We start from the raw sequence: 18,517 nt of genomic DNA on the forward strand, positions 1-18,517 counted from the left end.
GACACAGAGGAAGGAATAACAATGAATGCCGTGCCGCAGTGTTGTGTGATTCTTCTGTGAACAAAGACGAAGTGCAGCACAGAGGTGTTGTGTGTGTGTGTGTGTGTGTGTGTGTGTGTGTGTGTGTGTGTGTGTGTGTGTGTGTGTGTGTGTGTGTGTGTTAGGGATTATTATCAGAGCACAAGGAGCATGTACTGTATATATCATTTCATTAATTACTGTTCCGTGCTCTAATTATAATGCAGCAGGGACACATTCAACTCCCAGATCTATGCCTTTGCTAAACCTCCATACCATTTCCATTGTCAATCACACACACAAACACACACGTAGACACACAAAAATAGAGAGAAAAAAAGCTTGTTTTCCTCCTTTTGAAAATCAGACCTGCTCCCCGCGCTCTCCATACAGCTGTCACTCTTCTCTTTCTTCATCTGTCGTCAGCTTTGAGTTGATTCTTCTTCACTAAAATGTCTGGAAAGCAATGCAGAAAAACGGGCAACAGATTTGAAATCTGGGTTTCTCCTGGAGAAGCATCAGAAAGGTGTTTAGGGGATATAGAAGACAGGTTGCAGGTAAATCCGCCTCATGATCATCACAAAACAGGATTGCATCGAGATGCAATATCAGTGATGGAAGTCCAGCTTTAAAGGGGAAACTCTCAAGTGTGCACCCAGTTATGCGCAATTTGTAACTGAAATGGAGCAACAGAGAGTTCTCATAAATACCGAGAAAGATCAGAGTGCACATGAAAATGTTTGTGGACTGAACAGCTTTTGGGTGGACTGCTAAATATGAGAATACCTGACTGTACAAACATTGGAGATAAGTCAGCTGAATGCATAATATAAACCTCAACACGCTGTGTACGGTTTTGGAATGAGGGCCAAAAATACATGCCATTTGCAAATGCCCTGAAACATTGCACAGAAAAGCCTTTTCTCTGTTATTTTTCATTAGCTGTTGAATTTGACTCAGAATTTAGGGAGCTTAAAGATGTTTCATTTATATGCACATAACTTAGAAAACCGCTCGTTGTGCATGTTGCCTAAAAGGAAACAATACCACAAAGGAATCCGACTTTGCCACCACATTGCTATTGTGTACAGAATTGCAATAACTAGCACAGAAATAGAGACGTCAGCATGATTAATTGTGTTCTGCAACTCTTTTAAAATTTAACCTAGATTTAGATGCTAAATATACCAAATTCAAACATCTCAATGCACAATTTAGTTCATTTCTCTAAGCAGTGAAGTGATTTCTTTGGGGTTCTGATCCATTATTTTTTACGCTGCTACCTCTTTAGCATCAAAGACTGGATCCTGGTGCACTTATTAGAAATGGTTGCAATTCTAGTTTTCACTAGACCCTATTTGGCCAACCTGCCATACCTAAGACCGATTTTGATATTTAATTCAGTTTCAAGGTTTCCACTGTGTTCAAATGCCACGCTAGGGCTCTGCTTTTAAATCATACCTAAGTAAGAATACAGAAGTGCTCATTCTGCAGAAAAATTATAGATGTGACCATAAACGCTAAATCTAACGGCAGCTGTATGCTGGATCATCATTACACCTTCCCTATACAGTCATAAGATTTAGGTACTAAATGAAAAGCTAAGAAAACTTGTATGGGCACTAAAATTTTCCGTGCAATAAGCTCATTTTAGCACAACAAGGTGAGAAGTTCACCGAAGAGAGGATTAACTCTGAGCCAGACTGCTTTCTCTGTACTGAGGAGTCAGCTGAGGTTTCAGCTCCTATGAAGCAGCCCCGTAGATGCCTCAGTTTTGCCTCAGGTGGAGTTAGGGGGGAAATGGAGGCGAAGAGGACATCTGGTGGATACAGAGTAAATGTGATCCTTCACACAATCTGGAAGATAAAGTCCTTCCTGTACTACTCTGTGGTATCTGTGTGAGCACAAAGACACTGGGTGGTGGGATGGATTTAAAAAAAAAAGTCTCATGGGCACATGTCAATTTTTCTTTCTTCTTTTAAATTGTTGAGAAAATGAATGACGTAGATTTTTTTTAAATAAACTGAAGCATAGACAGACGTACACACCAGGACTGCTACCCTAACACTTGGATACTCCTTATTAAAGACTGGAGAAACAGGATTGTCTGTTTGTCTAATAAAATTAGTCTGACCTTTAAGTTCATGAAAATTTTAATATGCAATGAAAGTATGAGCGACATAACCATGCTCAATACGGCGCTTTAACCACAAAGTAAACACTTTGGCGCCATCTAGTGACTGAAGGTCGTGAACGCTGCTTTCACAAATACACAAAGAGAGAAAATACAAAGACTTTATTACTAAAAATCAAAAATGACAATTTCAGTTTCCAGCAATCTGACAAGGTTTTATATTCATCGGCACAGTGGGATTTCACACTGTGAGCTTAAACACTGCTTTTTCAAGTTTGCTTTTCCCTGCACAGTGAGCATTGCACTCAAAATGTATTATTTTTGACTTCCTGACACTTTAAACAAATGAAGCTTTGGTGAAAATTCTATTCAATACACTGGGAATCCCTCCTCTTTATTCTATTATTTATGCTTTGATCTGCTTAACCACTCCCTTCAGAATGTGCCTCTTGATTTGTTTCTGGTGGCGCTACATGTGAGCTAATCAGTCTGCTGTGGCTACTTTTTAATGTATATGCTTCATTCACTCTTTTAAGCCTTTGATTATCCAACCTGCATCTCTAAATCTCTTTTATTCCACCATCTAGACACTCAAGCATCCTTCCTCTTTCTATTTACCTAATTTCTATGTTGTCAGACTTAATAAACATCTTATGCATTCTATACTTATCTCTGCTTATTGAAGCACAAACCAAGGACAAGATAAACTGGTGGAGCAGTTCAATCAATGTAACATTTGACTCATTCACTCTGTACAATGACGTGAGTCCAGTGTTATTCCTACTTTTCATAATATTTATAATGTAGTATAATGTACCACACTCATGACTCCGGAACATGGGGGGTAAAATGCACCTGATCTTGGTTGTGTGACATTTTCCTTTTCCAGCATTGGTTAGTGTTAATACAAAATTTGAACATTAACATATTTTCAAGCTAAATTACAAACATATAAACACGTGTGCATACATAAAGTATATAATATGGAAATACATATGCCTTCTGGTGGTACCGAAAGTGTGACTTTGCAATATAGTTAAATCGTTTTATAACGGGTTGTCCGGATACTGATTTCTAAATGGAAACCACTTAAACTCATATCAGCAATAACAAATTGTCAGTGTGCCTGGTTAGTGTGGCTGGTAGGATGCATTTAAGAAAACACAAGGCAGTTATGGAGAGCCATTCACTGTAAAAAGGTGTGAGATACCTTCAACCAGTCACAGGTTTGTGCTGAAATGTTAAAGTGGATGTGTAGTGCAGGTGTGCCACAGGGCAGATCCTGCCAATAAGACACTTTGGTATTATGAGAAACGTTTCCGTTATTAGTTCCACCTAAAACTGCCACTGCCTTATCTGTGCCTGTGTTATATTTCAACCTCGTTCCAGTTTTGACTGTGAAGTCAGTGGAGTATTCGGTGTAGGTATCTCTCTGGTTTGTTCTCCCCTCCTCTTCTCAGTACTGAATTGGATCTGACTGGTTTCTCAGGTGTCATTGCAGGGTCCTGGCTCTCATTTAGTACCACTGAGGACCCTGCTACTCTTCCTGTTCCTACTGAGGTGTGTCTTCGGGGCTCTGGACTGCTCTGTGCTCCTGCCTCAGAATCACTCTCCTCGCTGGGATCTTTCCCCTGGCTGCTTGGTGAGCTCTCCCCAATCCTGAGAGACAAAAATTCCTTTCAGATTCACGTAACTGAAAGGTTGAGTTTTTTGAATATGTGTTAGGTTAGCAGTGTTTCTACCTGAGGTGGCTGAAGGCTCGCAGCCAGTGTGTGCCCAACGCATCCCTTCCATTAGTCCTTAGCCCTTTGTGGTGGCTTCGGGCCCTCAGTCCTATTAAGGCCTTAGCAAGTTCAGCCTCATCTCCGTGGCCCCAAATTAACTGGGCCCTCTGCTCCGCATCCTGGTCCCCTGCTGCCCTGAAGAGCCTCTGGAGCTGCCACAGATTCACATTGCTGAAAATGTTCGCTGACCCAGCCTTTCTGCTCCTCCTCTCAGACAGACGCCACAATGTGGAACGGCCCGCCAACATGGAGGAAGAAGGTGAGGCGGGTCCACTATCCATCCAGAGAAACACAGGCAAAGGTGGCATACACAGGGTCTATGCTGTGGAGAAGGAACGGAGAGTTTCAGCTCTGACATGAAGGGTGCTTAGGTTCTTAAATTCATATTTGATTTAAAACAACAACAACAACAACAACAACAACAACACAACGGTCATGCAATGTGGAAATCTACAGCTGTCAAAGCACCTGGCAGTCAGCTGTGAGTCTTGAAGTTTGATTCTATAATCCTTCTTTAGGAAGTGAGTGACAGGCTGCACGTCAAAGCCCATTAGACTGCAGATGGTAACCTTGTCTTGCTTTCACATACAGTGAGCTTCTGAGTGGGATACTACCAGATAGATAAGTCATCAAGGTCATGACTGATCATGGGTCACAGCACTCACTTCAGTGACCTCAATAAAGGTGTCCTTACCGCTTTCCTGCACAGCTTTCATCTGTAATCCATCTAATAGAATTACTTGTTTAATCCAGCCTGCATTTGTTCTGTTTAAGTCCAGCATTGTTTATGTACATTAATGTCTCAGATGTATCAGCTCCTGCCCAGGAAGGAAATTCCCCACACTCTATGAACCAAGTTTCATTCTGAAAAGGTCCACGTCTGCTTTCCCTGTTACACATTAACTGTTTTGTTCTACATGTTTCATAACCGTAGAAGCCTCGGACAGTTTCCTGTGCTCTGTGAGTGTGTGTCATCACAGCCAAATTATAAACAAGAATTCACATTGTAAGCTACTTTGCATGACATCCAAACACTGACGCTGCGGTGTGCGGCTTTAACGCAATGTCGCACATCTACAGAGCTGTTTAGCGTTCGCTTTAAAAGTAGGTTACACCAACCCAAACGTCACTGACTTCTCCTTTCATTCCCCTAGCTGCGTTTACTGTTTGCATAACAAACAGCTGCGGATCACTGGTGCAGACAACCTACCGGGTCGCTTTCAAAATGAACGCTTCTGGAAAAAGTTCAGTTGATCCTTGAAATAACCTTGTTTTTTTAAAAAAAAATAAAAATAAAAATAAAATAAACCAACATGCATGCAGAGAATAAAAAGTAATCCGCGCTGTGTTCGCTGCCCTGTGGGCAAAAGGCAGCAAACAAGAATCTCATGAGAGTCATGTGGACAATAAAAAAGCTTCTGCTTACCCGGAGATGACACCGAAATGTTCACTTTTCTTCTATCGCATCTCTCTCTTTCTCTGCTTTGTATTCATCGGTGTGCCTATTCCACTCAAAACTACTCCAGCCGCTGCAGGACCGGGTTTGTCCAGCCTCCGCGATCAGTAAGTGTCCTCGGTCTGGTTGTCAATCACAAACGAATCGAATAAGATCTGAAGTATATTCTACTCCAGCCTGTCTGGGCTTGGTCAACGTTTTCGCTCCACCAATACCCGCTTTGACTGGGTGGGACATGTCATTGGTCCCGCCTATTGGCCACGTAGGGCGTGCGCACTGAAATCCATTGACGTCAATGAGCCTGGCTGGCACAAGAAGCATCTGTCAATTATGCGAGAAAGAAGCAACATGTGATAATCCTGCGCCTTACACACGTAAACACAGTGACGCAGGGGGCTCATAAACACTGGTGCTGTACGAACAGACGGTGTATTATCATGGCATGTTAGAGCGGAAAGGCAAAGTGGAGAAAAATGCCACATCTTGATAATAAAGAAGAAAAATAAGCGCTTCCCGCTGGTCACCTATTAAACAAGGGCTTGGCACAGCGGGTAGCCTATATTTTGATCTGGCAGATTTTAAGACCGGATGCCCTTCCTGACGCAATCCCAAAGGGATGTGTGTCTCCTCCTGGAATCGAGGCATGGATTTTTCAGCCGAAAGAAACTAAAGTTTCTTGGCTCTAAAGTTGAAGCGTCGAGGTTTGATGTTTGTACATGCATGTTATACATTCCGTCACACTGGTATATAAAAAGGGGAACTACACGAGGAATCTAGCAGCGGATGGGTGAAATGTTCGTTCAGTCCAGCAAAGGAGGAGCAGGCTTTGAATTACAGGCCACCCCCTATCCATGTCCCAGCCCCCCTACACAGATGCTACATTCAACGGAGGAAAAACGGAAAAGACGAAACACACAAGAAGGTTTATCATTTCAAAACTCCGGAGCTGTGGAAAGAACAGAGAGTTCCCTTTTAACCCCACACTAACCCGCTTTTGTCCCACCAGAAGCCCGGCCCTCCAGGCCTTTTATTTTCACACTTTGCCCATCTTTTCCCCAGCTGTTTGCAGCTGGCAAAAAAGCACCCGCCCTGTTCGGGAAAAAGTGGACCGAGAGTGACCGGAGGAGGAGAGAGAACGATGCCACCCCAACCTCCCCAGCCGCAGGTGAGGGGGAACATCCTGAAGTTCCTCAGGAGTTTTATGGGAATTACGCGGATCCTGCAGATCGTGTTCGGAGCCTGCCTGTGGGTAACCATCGCCGCCAACAAATACGGGGGGTCTATCCACTTCGTGCTGTTCGTCGCTGTCTTCTTTTGGCTCCTCACCCTGGCCCTTTTCTTCCTCACCCTGCTGGACAAGCAGGACCTCGTGCCTTTGCTGGGAGGGGATCGCTGGTCGTGCACCAACCTGGCGCACGACGTGGTCGCCGTGGTGCTCTACCTGCCGGCCATAGGCGTCATGATCTACAATACCGATCGAAACTCATTCTGCAACTTGCCTCAGTACATGCATCCATGTCTGTACAAAGTCTACCTGACAGCCGCTGTGTTCGCCTGCTTCTGCTGGCTGGCTTACCTCCTGTCCGTTATTTGTGGAGCGTGCAGAAAGTGTCAAAGAGGGTGAACTGTTGAGCAGCGTGGAAGCTTAAGGGTGGTCATGGCAAGATGAGGAATAGTTAACGTCACTGTAATTTCACTCAGCGGTTACTCTAATCTCTGTTTTCTCCTCTCTCTTAACAATCCACGGTGGTGGTGAAACAGGATCGGCCACCGTTTTCTCGGTGTGTGTTTAATGGTTACTAACATGAAAGAGACCTGTTGGTATGGTGGCTAAGTGCCGTGTGTTGGCTCCTTGTTAAGCTCAACAATAGCCTATGTAGTTATGAAGACTCTTATAATATTAATGTATGGACTTGTTATTGTGGTCTAGCAGTATATTTAGTGGTAACAGTGAAATGGCCTTAACATAGCCTACATTTTGCAGATTACTATTGATACTGGTTAACAGTCCACCTTAAACTTCTTTTTTTTTAAATAGAATTGCTACAGTTGTTTTAACGGGGGTTTATTTTCATTACCTTTTTAAATATATTTTTATGTTTACTTATTTTTTACTAAAAGGTTGGACTGAAAAATCTGTTTGTTTGTTTGTTTGTTTGTTTGTTTGTTTGTTTGTTTGTTTTTAAATCAGTGCCTTCTGTCCGAATGCTGTATACTCAACAACAAGGTGATAACAACAACTCCACAACACAGATGTGACTGGTGCTAAAGTGTGTATGATGAACAAAAACTTTTATCAACAGTTCATTGTGTAAAAATCCAAAGAGCAAAAAATAGGCTTTTATAATAAAGACTAGTCAGTCAGTGAGCTCTTTCTTTCATTGTGATCGTGTATCAGTGCTTTCAGATAAGCTGCTTCAGGACATTGTTTTAATTAAATCTGGAGACAAAACCGGGCGAAGAGCACACACAGCACCGCACAGCACTTTTTTTTTCTTTTTTAAATGAAACACATAATTAGAGCTGAACAGCAATGGAACTTCCTTTCAGGAGATTAAAGCGTCGGCCAATCAGCAGGGATCATTTACATGCTACGCCACAAAACCACATGAAAGACATCAAACCTTAGACCTTTGTGCTTCTTGAAGTAAAATGACTCATTCGAAGGGGCGCAAACAAAATGCATGCGCTGTAGGATAGAGTTGTCTGGGAGTTATCCTACTTTGCAAAAAATGTCTGAGTGTGTTTAGTCTCGCGTGAACAATAATCTGGGAAGAGGCTTGTTCTTACCGGAACAGTCTGTTGGGGTTCTGGAGGTGGGCTAACATTCAGCCAATGAAAATAAAGCCCAATGAGTTAGAAGATGATTTGATGTCTCATATATTCCAGTCAGCATACAGTTCCTAAAAACATGCTGCAGACAAGTTGCTTGAACAGCACCTAAAACTACATTCTGGCAACTTTTTGGCCACCTTTATTCAAAAGAGGCTGATTTGTACTGATATGCTGCATCCTCATTGCTGATATGTAGTTAAAAAACACACACACACAGACTTTTCCTTTTTTGGACTTTAGTTTTTTGCCTTGCATACTGGCAACAAACCATGATGAGTTTTTCTTGGAGAGGAGCGCAAGGATGAAATGTTGTATTATTACCGCTCCAAATTTTAGCATCAAGTGCCAGAATAAAGGCAACAGCCATGCAGTTAATGGAATATAGATCAGCAGTACAATTATTATCTGAAAAGGAGCTGGAAAAAAATGTTTTTGATTCTGGGAAACATCTGTTGCCAGAATTTCAGGAGTGAAAGGGTTAACATTAACCAGCTGGAGCATCAGGATATAAATCTAGTGCTTCTAAAGGAGGGAAGGAGCCCCCCTTCCACACACGCACACACACACACATGCACCCCTCCCTTCCCCCTCTGAGATCAGGAGTGTCGTCCTGTCCACGTGTCGGCGCCTGTGGGAAAGCACTGTTGTATACAACCAAATGGAGACGGCACACAACAGCCCACTTTAAACAAAGCAGTATCAAACCGAAGCCATGGTTTCGGTTTGATACTGAAAGTACCCACGGAGAGTCAGTTCAAGTTTTGGATGACTCACGGTGACGGTGGACGCTCACAGTTAAGGCCAGAAAAGGAGTCTCCACATTTAAACCTTTAAATTTGACCACATTTACAGGCCCCTCGTTATTAACTGACCACAGTTTAAAGATCTTGTGTTTTGTGAATGAGTTCATTGTGAGTTTATTTCATAAACATTACATCGATTGTCCAAACAATGAACCCATTTAATTACAGGTAGCGAGACTGGAAACTTACTGGTGTTGGTGCAACAAGGGCGAGGTTGTTGTTTTAGGGGTTTTTTGTTTGCTACAAGGGGCGAAAAGAAAACCCAGACACATAGTACATATAGAGTCAGACCATACCCTGGAGTGCCAACTGTGTGATATTTTTTCTGGCAAGTTGACCAAAGAGACGTTTCCTGTATGCCTGCGTGCGCTCTCCCACCCTTTTGCAAGCAACCAAGTTATAAAGAGTTCCTCTGCCTCTCCTTGGAAGCACAGCACCCTGTTACAAACTGCAGCCGTGGACTGATGTCACAGAAAAACTTTATTGATCTAACAATGAGGCCAAAAATGGATAACAATGACATGACTATGTCTTATGGTTGTAATTAAATCACTGTGACCAAATTCAAGACTGTCTTGTTTTTTGTTGTTGTTTAGAAACAAAAATTTATACTGCCAGACGTACAGTATTTAACAGGTTAGATGAACAGGAGGCTCAGTCTGGATAAATTTAAAAGGAACAGCACACCATTTGGAACTGTATCACCTCTCTTTGATTTTCATTTGGAGACATTTTCTTATTTTGAAAATTCCACACGTGCAGTGGAAGCAGTTTTGTTGCTTCCTGTCCACAAAAGCGGTGAGTAGAGCTGTTTCCTCTAATATGGGAGGAAACATATAATCATATGATGAGTGATTTTAAAAAATTGATTGAAATTCTGTCCCTGATGCCTTACATTGACATCTGGTCAGGATGATTATGGACAAGAGGAACCGAGAACATAAAAAGTGATCGAAATACCTTCTGTATAATTTTAAGACAGACTTGAAATAAACATGCATCCATCTTTTGAACATTTTGGGATTTATACATGCTCAGCATTATTCAAATGGAAATGTTCACATTTAAGAAACATTCACTTTAAAACCACATCTTTCTCTTTTTACTGAGCCTAGTCCTGATCTTCATCCCAGTAGATGATTTGGCAAAGCATTCTCACCAACCAGACCTGGTGGCCTATGACACTGTATTTTTTAGCAGTAAGAGCCAACTCCAAGACTGGAAGAGGTCCTCTGTGTTCCTAGCGACCCAAATTCTTGGTGGGTAACTCCCACTGGAAGTGTTCTGTCCTACCCGTGTGTCCTATCAGTTTGTTTGGCTCTTTATTTCCTGTTGGCAGACATCCTGTCTCACTTGGGGAGGTTACGTGTACTCAGATGAAACATGAAAACACTGACAAAAGCACACAGCCGTGCCCTGTTAAGCACATTTTAATCGGCAAGTGCTGAGACGTACATTCCACCACTGCAGAGAGGGAAAGAGGGGCTGACAAACCAAATGGAGGCCAACTGAACAAGTGAATGAGCAGGGGGGGGGAAGTAAAATGTGAAAGGGGAAGATGTACAAAAAACGTCTTTGAATTCCCAGGAAGAATCTGAGATTGACATTTCCTGTCTGTGTAAGGCATGAATCAGCACAGTGTTCTGGGCATGGAAGGTTTGTTTGCCAGTGATGTTTCAGTTTCTGGTTTCCTATGGTAACTGGGATTTCTTATTCTTATATCTGTTACAGCAGTTTTTGCCCAGACAATTTCTGAATGTTCGCAGTGTTCATGTGTTGTGCGAAGGGAATGCCAGCGAGTGGTGGGAAAGGATAATTGCTATTTATAGCCTTGAAAATACCACAGCTTCCCTCCTCAGTCTGCCAGTCCTTAGTCAAGATGTTGAGTGTGTTACAGAGTGAATGTGTCAGGAAAAAGGGGAGGGTGTGGTGAAGTTTTTTGCGTCACTGGGTGGATAAAATGGCAAATTTTCTGTCTGACATTTAATGATTCTTATTTCCAACTTACATTATTCACCCTTCATTCATTCGTCATTAAAACTTAATGTCAAAGATGATTATTTTTCCTGTGCCCCAAAACTCTTTATGTGCTGTGTACACAGACGCACTCTGGGATGTAAAACAAACATTCCTTCCGAGCGTGGATCATGGAGTCCTTGTTAATAGCTCGCATGGCTCTGAACTGTTTCCCAGCTCAAGTTTACCCAAGCACAGTCTTCACACAAAGAGATCCAAACACTTTTTGTTACATCACACTGCTGTTGTAAGGAAAAACAGCAAATAGCTCTTTCAACCCATATCCCCTCAATGTGTTTAAAACAAATGTGCCTGAGGACATGACACAAGAAAAAAAGAAATGGTATTTGTTTTACTTTTAAACTTTAGATTTTCACACATAGACTTGTTTCTAATGGATTCAACTGCACCACAAATCTCTACATGTCTAAAATCTATGTGTAACGCACAACTTTTCACACACTGTTACAAATTCTTGCTATGATCCAGGCATCCTCAGCGACTGCAAGAAAGGACTAATTTTACCCACAAGGAGGCACAATTGGGACAAAGCATTCAAATGAGTATTTCTCATAGCTGTCCCATCCACAGCCACTGAGAGTCATGAGAGGGTTGCAGTGGGACAATGGATTGTTTGACTGTTGTCAATGGCAAAGGGGGTCCAGCCCTGCAGTAGCAAGGTGTAATTAATGAAGTGGCGAGTCAGTGTATTACTCTCATTTGTCCTTTTCAAGACTATTAAGAGACATTAAGAGAAATATTACAGATATGTACTATTTCTTGTTCATCAGTTGAACTACTTATTCTTCTACAAAAGATCAGTTTTCTTGAGTTCTCTTTACACTGAAGGTTTTTGATGATATCCATGTGGTTTTCATTGACTCATCAGAGGCTTGTTCCAGTAAATCAGCTTTCAGACACTCTTCACATGCACAAAAAATGCTGTTCCTCAATTTGCCCACTGAATACTTAGTAGTATTGCAGTATTATAAAAGATAACATCTGAACACACAAGTCCATATTTAGCAAAGAGGACCATTCTTGGGGCTGACTAGCTTCACTGGAAATTTCTAAGAAGTAATGCAAAGGCCATTTTAAATTGGATTAGTTTAGATCTAGAGCATGACCAGAAGATTAAAAACACAATCAAAATACCAACATTTGTTTACCACTTATAAAGACTTTGCTTTAAAAAAATGTAGCAAAATATCTGTCAAAAGTAAGATGTAACAGTGGATGAAGGGGAAAAGTCCCATTTACTGATCCAAGTCTAACAATTCTAGTTGTAACATATGGTTGTAATGAAATGAAGAGGAGAAACATTGATGCAGCAATGTATTAAATAAAAACTTGAAAGAACCAGTGACTGCTGAGTGTCACTGATTTCTCAACTTGACTGAACATCCAACTCTTGGCACCCAAGACTCCAGACATGATAAGGAACTCTTTGAAACACCGTCACAAATGGCTGGTTATCAGGATTTGCACAAAAGCGGAGTATACGACTATAAATATACTGTGTTTCGTCAGGTTTGCAGTGAAACATTTGATATTAAATCTGAAGCTGGACAAAAGTGAAGTTTCTTCACCGGACGTTTAGGCTTGCCAGATAAGTCAGACATTACTTAGATTCTGATTTTATTTGTTATTCATGAGATTTTATTCAGTATGTCACACAACCCGTCTCTCATATCAGCTCCTTTTTGTTGTTTTATTTTGCTCTTTTTTTACAAACGCGGTTACTTAACCTTTTAGTTCTTAAGAATCTCTCTATAAATACACAACTGCTACATTTCAGTGTCACAGGGGTGATCCTGGTCATTTCCCCACACTTTAAAGGGAACCGTTAAGCTTTTCTTTATTTCCTATCATGAAAAATTATACCAATTAATGAAGTGGGTGTTCATATTACAGATGAACAAATAATAAAGTCATCATATATACAAATAATCTCTGTCATCTCTGCTGGAAAATAAGGGGGGCTGTTACTAATTTGGTTGCCAGGCACTCAGTAGCATAGCATCTCTATCCAACTGCTGTTCAAACTTTCTGTTTGTGAAATGCAACCAATGAGAAGCCAGCTCAACAAATTATGCAATACTTCTAATAGAGTCCAAGGAAAAAATAAAATATGAAACGGGTATTGATAGAAATAGATTTTAAATGTATAATAGCCATTTCAGTAAGCAGTAGCAACAGTTAAATGTTTTATAGGCAAAGCACAAACAGGTAAAATAGAGATACAACTGGATTAATACAAATGCAAATGTCCATTAGAGAATTAACTTCTTTACCTTTCTTACATGCTGCTTTCTTACACTATACCCATAAAATATAATATAAATATATTCATATTTCAAATATAAAATATGTATTGTAAAGTATTAACTAATCGCCACATAGATAGATAGATAGATAGATAGATAGATAGATAGATAGATAGATAGATAGATACTGTTGAAAAGAAAACAGCCTAAAGAAAATCAATAGAGTACAATGTACAACATGAAGGTCAGAGATTCTCCACCGTTCACTCCCACCTCGCCCATTGGTTGATAAACATCATTCTGCTGAGCCTCATTGGTTCTGAAAACCAGGAAGTGGGGGAGTAGCCAATCCAAGGGATAAAACGATTTGACAGCAGCAAGTGGAGTCGTCTATGTCTCTGGAGTTGGGGGGTATAGATTCAGCATCCTCAGCATCCTTCAAAAAATACTTAAACTAACTAGTTTTCATTGACGGAAGCAATCGGCTGAGACATCTGTATCACTCATGGCAGCCTACAAATTAGTGCTGATTCGTCACGGAGAGAGCAACTGGAACCAGGAGAATCGCTTCTGTGGGTGGTTTGATGCAGATCTGAGCGAAACAGGTGAAAAGGAGGCGAAGAGAGGAGGACAGGCCCTAAAAGGTGAGAACGAACCGATGTGAAGTCTTCCTTCATTCCGTGTGGTATCACTTTCTCGGCAACTAGCAATTGCATAACCGCATACTCTGAGCGCATCGGGTCATATACCGCCCCCTGACCGTGTGCAGACGTGCTGAGGCGATGCTTTTATGTGGCTGCATTGCAACAGAAATAATAAAGGCCTGCAGAGCAAAGAGGAAAAAAAACCCTTCAAAGTAATGTATTTAGTTAAATGTTCATGCAACTGGCTCTTTCACCCAGCTTCAATCAGAAGACCTAATTTTGTTACGGCTCAATAATAGCTAGACTTCTGAGCCCCAACCAAAATAGTCAAGTCATTTTTCCGTGCAGTCATACCAAACAGCGGTCATTGTGTTATAATTAGATGCTTTTCATTGTTATATACACCATACCTTTTATTATGAGGTTGAGGTTTTTGACTGCAGAAGCATATTGGAGACATCACCTTGAGCTCTGAGCAATCCTAAATGTAATTTCTGCAAGGCCTGAGATACAGGCTTATCCCTCTCTATACCATCATTGGCATTATTCCAGGTGTTATTCATAGACAGCAGAGTGAAGAAATGTAATAACTACACAACTATGCAAGAAATATAAATTTTACCAGACAAAAAAAAAAACCTCCAGTGTCTCACACTCTATGAATCTCACAGATGCTAGCTTTGAGTTTGACATTTGCTACACCTCCGTGCTGAAGCGGGCCATCAGGACACTGTGGCTGGTTTTGGACAGCATTGACCAGATGTGGGTGCCTGTTCATCGGACATGGCGGCTCAACGAGCGTCACTACGGAGGCCTGACGGGGCTAAATAAGGCAGAGACTGCTGCCAAGCACGGAGAGGCTCAGGTGAAGGTCTGGAGGCGCTCATTTGATATCCCACCTCCTCCCATGGGTCCAGACCACGACTACTATACTATCATCAGCAAGGTAAGATATCATATTGGCAGTGCATGAACACAATCAATGAACTTTGCTGATGTCCGAGAGAAACAATGGTTTTGTACATATTGACTTTCTTAATCAAGTATCTCCAAACAAACTTAACAAAAATGAGCCACGACTTGAACATATCTCTGAATTCAGGCCTAACCAGCTTTATGAGAGAAATCAGCAGAAATGGCACGAGTGTTTAGAGAGAAAATAGTGGATTTAATCTCATGTGTCTCAATCTTTTTGTCTCCAGTATACTTAGCTTAAATACCTCAACAGTGCAAAAATCAAGCATGGCCACCACAGAGACGTATTAGGTTACTATTTGCCAGTAGGAGCCTTAATGCTATTGCCTAATACTAAGTTCAGTGTGAGTTAATGTATGACTGAAAGAGTTCTTCTGCGTTCAGGTTCAAAGTTCAAGTCAAGGTAGAAACAAATTTCTCATGTCTTCCTTTCTATTTTTGAAATGTAATATAAAAAAAAAACATGTGGGTTTTTTGGGTGGGGGTAAAATAAAGCTTAAGATGCTATCTCGTTTATTTTGTTCTGTTATGTAGTTTGCACAATGAAGTTGTCATGTTTGCAGGATCGTCGTTATGCAGACCTGACTGACGACCAGCTTCCTTCCTGTGAGAGCCTTAAGGACACCATTGCACGGGCGCTGCCCTTCTGGAACGAGGAGATCGCCCCTCAGATCAAGCAGGGAAAGCGGGTGCTGATCGCCGCCCATGGAAACAGTCTGAGAGGGATCGTCAAGCACTTGGAGGGTGAGTAACACTAAAGCTTCACTTAGACTTCTGCAAGAAATCTACATCCTAACTGGTGATGTAACCAGAAACTCCTTTTATCCCTACACCACAACCTTTCAAGCAATTCCTGTCGTAGTATGCTTGTAGTTACATTTCTTGGAAGGTCATGTAGAAGGTTGCAGCGCAGGGTTAAAATGGGGTTCTGGTTATAGTGTAAGTTACGGCGGAAATCTGATGCAAAAGTATGAGTCACATGGAAATGTTTTAAAATTCAGAATTTGACTTGGTAGGTTCACAAATATATATTCATGCTTTAATGTTCAAAAAACACATTATTTTCTCAGACTGTTCACTGCTTAATCACCTCTACTGACTCTCTGTCTGGAACACCCATCATGTACGATATAAAACAGCCACTGTGACGTTTTCCACTGTCATTGTTCTGTGAAGATCCTTTTATAAAGGCTTGAGCTGAGCATTTTCAATGTTGCCATCTGAGGATCAAAGTGTGAAAAGTCACACTCACTGGCTAGTTACTTCTGTTTGACAAGCCTGAGTGTCTTTTACGTTCCTACTCTAATAATGACCATAATTTATAAATGGACTTTATATGTTATGTTTATGTATTTGCTTGAAACTAGCGACTGAGCCCAGAAACACATCAAGAAAGTGTTTACTGAAACATAAGTAAACATAAGTCTTTTTTGTAAGCATAGGGGCACCCCCCCTCCTCCTCCTCCTTCAGAAGAATGCACGTTTAACCATTTATTGACCAAGATTCATACAAAATGTTTCTTAGGAACAGTTGAATTTTCTCTCTAGCCCAAATGCTTGAGAGGAAAGGTGATGTGAAGTTCACATGGTAAACTCTAGGTGGACCTGTTTTTTCTTTTTTTGTTTGTTTGTTTGTGCTCAGACAGCATAGCCTTGTGAATCCACTATGATACCATAATACATTAAATATCCCCGTAAAGCTTGTCTTTTCTTCTTTCCACAATCATTTGAATTTTGTCTTTAGCATAAACAGTTATGCAGTTACAGTCATTTTAAAGTTAAGGTACTTCTTCATTAGCTTTACATTTTCAGCACAGACGCCATCCCTGTTATTTAGACTGTCTCTGCACTTCATTTTAGCTCCTTTCCTCCCCATGTACCTTTGATGATGAGTTTTGACACTTCACTATATATCAGTTAAGATGTGCTTTGACGATCTTTACAATAGGTTAGGGTTTGTTCAAGCCCTGGTAGGCCATATTGGTAGAGAGCACCCTCACGAACCTATTCTATTTTGTTCTGTAGGATGGCTTTAAATATGAAAGAAAAGAAAAGCAAATTAAGGGTCCCTCCTAGGCATCAAGGGTGAAGAAGTTAAGGCCCCCCTTCCAAACAAAAGGGTGTTCTACTTGGCTAGTTGGTTATTATAAGCTCCTAAGGACCGAAAGATAAAATAAACAGACATTAATGAGGGAATATAGCTATAGCTAAAAGCCTAGGCTAGAGGAAAAAAACAAAACAAAACAGGATATGGTTATACAGAGAACTGGGGAGTACCCTGTAGTCAATCACTCTGTCAGCAATTGCAGTATATCTGTACAAAATGACATTTTGTCTGTTCTTTTTGTAGGAATGTCAGATGAAGACATCATGGAGCTGAACCTGCCAACAGGGATCCCTATCCTTTATGAGCTCGACAAAAACCTGAAGCCAGTGAAGCCAATGCAATTCCTTGGAGACGAGGAGACTGTACGCAAAGCCATGGAGGCCGTTGCTGCTCAGGGAAAGGTCAAGAAGTGAAAAACACCATGAAAGCTCCCTTTGTGTTCGATGGAACAGGTTGTCCCTAACAGCTGGCCTTAGATTAGTGTTTCCTCTAAATTCTGATTTATTTTGAGTTGTAATATGTGATGAATATACTGTAGTTTGCTGTCTGTTTGTACAGTACAGGGGAGCAGTAGACAGTAAATGACTGATAAACATTAGAGCCATGGAGGGCATAACTTTCAAGAGATTGTAAATATTTTTGCCTAAATATTACATTATAATCTTATATTATAACCTTTACAGTGCAAGTATTGAAAGAGAATTAGCAATGCCGTCAAAAAAGACAATAACTAGAATATGTAATTTATGTCCTTTTTCACTAATGACAGAATTATAACACTTTGTTTTTGTTGTTACATGAAACAAGTCTTTGGCTGTGACATCATTAAGCAAATGGCTGTGATATTTGAATACCTTTAAATAGTAAAAAAGCAGAGGAAAGACTAAAATCCATGTATCCATTTTATGCTGCAGGCAATTCCAAGGTTAGCAATACTATTTACATGAAGAGATGAGGTCTCTGTTTGCCTCACATACAATACTGCTACTTTATTTTGGTGAGAGACTGGCAGCGGTTAAGAAATTATACCTGTTTAGATGGCATTGTTATTTCTCTGGGTGACCTAGGATACTGGGATATTGTAGGATATTAGAAATTAATTTAAAATTTAAAAGATTTGCTGTATTTTTTTACATAAATAGTACCACCAAAGTGTACAAAAGTTATTTTCTAGGTCATTAATTTCATGCTTTTCACTAATAACAGGATGTAATTTTACAATCTCTTGAGAGCAGGATGGGATGATAAGGAAAGGCTAACAGTCCTTTTCTCTTATTTTGCTTGTCTATGATTGAAATATATGCTGTCTCCTTCTATGTTGTTGCTGTCTGTGTTATTTGTTGACATTTTGAATGGTGCTATGCTGTGTGTTTTGCACCGTACATTTGATCAAACCACTGTTTAGACAATGATATTGTGACAAATGAATCATAGGAATAAAGATAAAAGGTCTACATTTATCATTGCACTTGTTAATG

General features: G+C 40.7%; 3 protein-coding genes across 3 annotated transcripts; 2 read left to right on the forward strand and 1 right to left on the reverse strand.

The window, feature by feature from the left end:
- Window positions 1-2,299: 2,299 nt before the first annotated feature.
- On the reverse strand, window positions 2,300-5,738 carry LOC146374927 (uncharacterized). The gene is made up of 3 exons (XM_084948920.1): window positions 5,363-5,738; window positions 3,895-4,258; window positions 2,300-3,811 (listed from the first exon to the last, which is right to left on the reverse strand). The coding sequence occupies exons 2-3, from the start codon at window positions 4,242-4,244 to the stop codon at window positions 3,556-3,558; spliced, it is 606 nt and encodes a 201-aa protein (XP_084805046.1). The 5' UTR covers window positions 4,245-4,258; window positions 5,363-5,738; the 3' UTR covers window positions 2,300-3,555.
- A 52-nt stretch (window positions 5,739-5,790) lies between these two features.
- Window positions 5,791-7,773, forward strand: marveld1 (MARVEL domain containing 1). Its single transcript, XM_084948922.1, has one exon. It carries the CDS (start codon window positions 6,531-6,533, stop codon window positions 7,014-7,016), a length of 486 nt encoding a protein of 161 aa, XP_084805048.1. The 5' UTR covers window positions 5,791-6,530; the 3' UTR covers window positions 7,017-7,773.
- A 5,889-nt stretch (window positions 7,774-13,662) lies between these two features.
- LOC146374929 (phosphoglycerate mutase 1-like) lies at window positions 13,663-18,499 on the forward strand. Its single transcript, XM_084949587.1, has 4 exons — window positions 13,663-13,957; window positions 14,629-14,903; window positions 15,496-15,676; window positions 17,283-18,499. Exons 1-4 carry the CDS (start codon window positions 13,819-13,821, stop codon window positions 17,450-17,452), a joined length of 765 nt encoding a protein of 254 aa, XP_084805713.1. The 5' UTR covers window positions 13,663-13,818; the 3' UTR covers window positions 17,453-18,499.
- The last annotated feature ends 18 nt before the right edge of the window (window positions 18,500-18,517 follow it).

The sequence above is a fragment of the Perissodus microlepis genome, chromosome 13 (assembly GCF_051167445.1).
Source record: "Perissodus microlepis isolate ML-2025 ecotype Zambia chromosome 13, ASM5116744v1, whole genome shotgun sequence".
Lineage (NCBI taxonomy): Eukaryota > Metazoa > Chordata > Actinopteri > Cichliformes > Cichlidae > Perissodus > Perissodus microlepis.